Source organism: Cyprinodon variegatus, unplaced genomic scaffold, assembly GCF_000732505.1.
Source record: "Cyprinodon variegatus isolate N-32 unplaced genomic scaffold, C_variegatus-1.0 Scaffold164, whole genome shotgun sequence".
NCBI classification, from domain to species: Eukaryota; Metazoa; Chordata; class Actinopteri; order Cyprinodontiformes; family Cyprinodontidae; genus Cyprinodon; species Cyprinodon variegatus.
The window spans coordinates 940,749-944,728 of record NW_015150617.1 but is presented as its reverse complement, the minus strand read 5'-3'; the positions used below and the strand labels follow the sequence as shown (position 1 = coordinate 944,728).

The 3,980-nt window shown below is 41.8% G+C and overlaps 1 protein-coding gene across 1 annotated transcript in view; it reads left to right on the top strand.

Moving 5' to 3' along the window:
* Positions 1-644: 644 nt before the first annotated feature.
* Positions 645-3,980, top strand: part of LOC107086864 (collagen alpha-4(IV) chain-like) — a gene marked incomplete at its 5' end in the record, with an annotated part of 20,442 nt that continues 17,106 nt past the window's right edge. The window contains one exon of the mRNA XM_015378094.1: positions 645-728. Within this exon, the coding sequence (XP_015233580.1) occupies positions 645-728 (84 nt within the window). The remainder of the gene's footprint in view (positions 729-3,980) is intronic.

The window sequence follows — 3,980 nt, the reverse complement described above, 5'->3', positions numbered from 1 at the left end:
AGAAGTTGTTGTCTCTTTGAATCCAGTCTGTGTGCGGTAGTTCCAGTGTTTGTCTGATTCGGTGGAGGGTGGACAGGGTTTACTCAGAATGCAGTTGATTCTAGGTGAACGGAGAAGCTGACTGCCACTGAGATTTCCTGCGGTACTTGAACGGGTCGTAGTGGAGATGAATCCCTTGCTCAGTGTGAAGCTTAAACAATCTCTTGAGGGGAAGTGGATTCAAACTTCCAGTTTAAAGCCTCAGCTCAGTTTGAAGCTCAGATGATCCTTCCAGGGAGAGAAGGTCCGAAACATCTAGTTTGCAAGATGACTTCCTGCCGAGAGGCGAAGACAAAAAACAAGATTAAGACTCAGGTTGACAAGAACTCAGAACCAGAACCAGGCGCCTCCTGGTGGAGAAAGGGAGACAAACACAGAAACACAAACACACAGACAGGAATCCTGACAAGAGCAAATTTTACTCCGTAAGGGAGAGGTTAAAGGATGTGCTTCAATTAACGGTGGGCAAGTTGTGATTGGCTGTTGATTAATAGTGATGACCAACATAATCAGTTCTGTTTATCAGGCCTTAATATAGAACAAACATGTCATTCAGTTCCAATTGAAATCTTGGAACATTGTAAAAACATGGTGTTTCATCTTGTCTTGATCTCCAGGGTGACCCAAAGGAGCCATGTGACGGGCGGGATTGCACCACCTGCCAGTGTTTTCCGGCTAAAGGAGCGAGGGTGAGTCCTCATCCACACGCCAGCCATTACAAATGCTTTTATTCTGGCCATCGGAGCGGCGGGGCATTTACTGGCAGCTTGTTAATAAAAAATCAACCAGTGAGGAGTTGCTAGACTAGGGAGTTGTGTCATTAGATTGAAGGAATGTGTCATTAAATTAGACTGAACTGAGAGGCTGAATCAGCAGATTCCTGTCATGTTTCCACTCGTAAACCTTTAACCACAGATTGAAGCAGAATTTTCATTCATACTAAATAGCTTAATTTAGAGGGGCTGCATGGTGGCTCCACTTTTGCCACGCTGCAAAATGTTCTGGGGTAGAACTCCTTCCTGTTCAAGCATTGGTTCTCTCATAACCCAAAATTCAATGCATTCATACCATATTTATAGCAAGTTAAGGGAAAGGGAAAAATGTTCTCTGGAACAATTACAAGGATAACTGTTACTGGTGAGGATTATCATGAAAAGTTAATTCAGTAATTTGAAGGAAGCTTCATGAAGAGTTGACTGAGGTTGGAGTCAGAGCATCAGGAACAGATGCATCCTACACATGGTGTATTTGTTTAACTCTGGCTGAGGAGAAATAGAGTGGCCACCCAGCTGTTCCTATGATCGATTGGGTCTGACCAAATTCAAACCGTTTTCAATTCAATTCCCCTTATTTATATGGTACAAATTCAAAACAACAGAAGCTGTGGAGGCGACAGACGTAAAGGGACCTGGCCAGTGAGCATCGGAGTGTTTTTGCAGCTGGGGCAGCAGACAGGCAGAGGGGGATTGTGGTTTGTCTCGGTTATTTCACAGCCGAACGGCTTCAGAGAATGAAAGGCGAACATAGGACTAACAGAGATCATAGCTGTCACATCCCATCACACACTGCTCAAAGCAAGTTCTCACACACACACCCACACACACACATTGTACCTCCGGGCAAACGAGGCAAAACTGACCCGTTTGACAAGGAGTATTTTTGGAGGACTAGAGCTGAAGCCTGCCAACCTTAGAAAACTGCTGCAACTGTCAATGATGGTGGTGGAAGCATCATGGGGCATTATGGGCTGTTTTCTTTGCATGAGTTAGATGGAAAAATGATGCAACACCTTCAAGTCTTAACTTGGGGGTCAAACTGGACCTTCCCTGGCTTCTCAGTCTAAAAGCGAGAGATAATTGATGAGGTTACCTGAATTTTGATTTCTCCTTTGCACACAAGATTCTAGGCTAGGCTAGTATGAGTAGACTGTGCAACCTTTGGAGACATTCCCTGGTTCTGCTGGAAAAACACATCCATCCACTTTCTTCCCAGCAGGCTGGGGGGTCAATTTGAGGAGGGAAGCTCAGACATCAAACTATGGCTCATTCTGTTGAATTGAAGGCAGGAAGGGTGATTGAGAGCCTTCAGTACAACACTACCTTGCTAGAATCTAGAGCTGAAATCCAACAGCTTTTAGATCCCTGCTCCAACACACCTAAATCCTGTGACCTCATTCCCTCATTAGTATTGAACAGCCAGATAACGAAGTATTTATCTGATTAAAGTAGAGCTGAGATTAAGCTTAGACTGCATTCATTCTGCAGGTTTTTTCTTTGCAGTTGTTTGTATTACCTTAAAATTGTGGCCTTTATCTGCATCCCCAACCTGCCCTCTAAAGGGTAGCACATTCAAAATACAGATAAATCTAACTGTTGGTCAGGATTAATCTTAATTCAATTGAAAACCTCTGTATTACTGCATACCTTTGCAACAGGAGTGAGAGTGACTTCCAGATAAACTGCAGGTCCTGTTTGCTTAGATGCAATGTTGTCACAATGAAGAAGTCTGTTGTCAGTAAAAACCTGATTCAGGTGATAATGGGAGATTTAACTGCTCAACATTCAGTTACCGTAATATCTGAAGCTGCATGCAGCTCAGGTTAACCAATGCTCCTTGCCACATGCTCAGGTCTGAACATGACTGTGACGCTGTTTGTTTATTGTCTTCGTAAGGCTTCATCACCCAGCAGATATTCCTGCATCCTCAGTGGGCTGTGGACCTTTATGTTCCAAAACATTTGACCTACAACCACGCAAAAGTTCAGCTGAGGCAACAGAGTTCATGAGCGTTACGCTCAAAACAAATTTACTTAGAAGTCTCCCCCAAAAAAAATGATGATAATATGGAAAACTTCTACATTTGTTGTCCCTCAGGGGAATGTCTTAAGCACATCTTCTGAGTTTAGTATAAATCTAACAATTTGCAAATATAAACTTCTGGAGCCTATGGCGCCTCCTATTGTCAAATCTAAAAAAATAAAGAATGTGTTGAGACATCTAATCTATTGGCCTTTTTCTGGAAATCATGTAAAAACAGTCAACAGCTTATATGTTAGCTGACGTTTTGATCTGGTTGAACTGTAAAGTGCCTTGAGATGACATGTGTTGTGAATTGGTGCTATATAAATAAACTGAATTGAATTGAATGAAACAATTTTCCTATTTTTGCTCCAAGGATTTACAAAATAAGAACTAATTTGTTTGACCCCATAACTAGAACATAGGTTCTAGTTTGTCAAGCTTAAACTGGTAGAGGCCATATAGCAGAAATAGGTTTTGCTTTCGTCATGACATAGCAAATAGGACTACTGAAGTCAGGCTGCGATGGCCGTGGCCTATGATACATGAATCATGCCAGGGAAAGGTCAGTGAAGCTTATATTCAACCTCATGTCTCCAACTGATGCGGTTAAGAAATAACTTTTTACTTCCTACTGGTTACAAGTACTTTTTCCTCAAAATGATAAATTTTTCAAAAATAAAACATCCACAGAGCAACAAGCTGTGCAATAGTTGAGCAGGATAGGCTTATACATTTAATGAAAACCTAAAAAAAAAGAAAGAAGCTCTATGATAGCTCTGAGAAATGACTTGTTCTCTGGTTGGGAGGAAGCAGTGACTAGCATAAACCTACATGCTAGGCTACAATGAGAAGGAAGGAAAACTGTGTTTCTTTTTTATCGAATTTTTATCAACCCTCTTTTTTTCTATTGCGCCACACGTCTATCAATCGATATATATCGTTATTGAATTATCGCCCAGCCCTACTCTGAAGCCACGCTGTGGTTACCTCTAACCCTCTGGTCAGCTAATACGAAACAGTTCAGCTGTTACACGTTAATGTGACACATGCAGGTGATATGATTGAGGTGTGTTTTTAGCTGGCTGTCACTGGAGCAGCTGCTCATTAGTTAGTTAGTGTTAATCCTTGTTTTGGTATTTG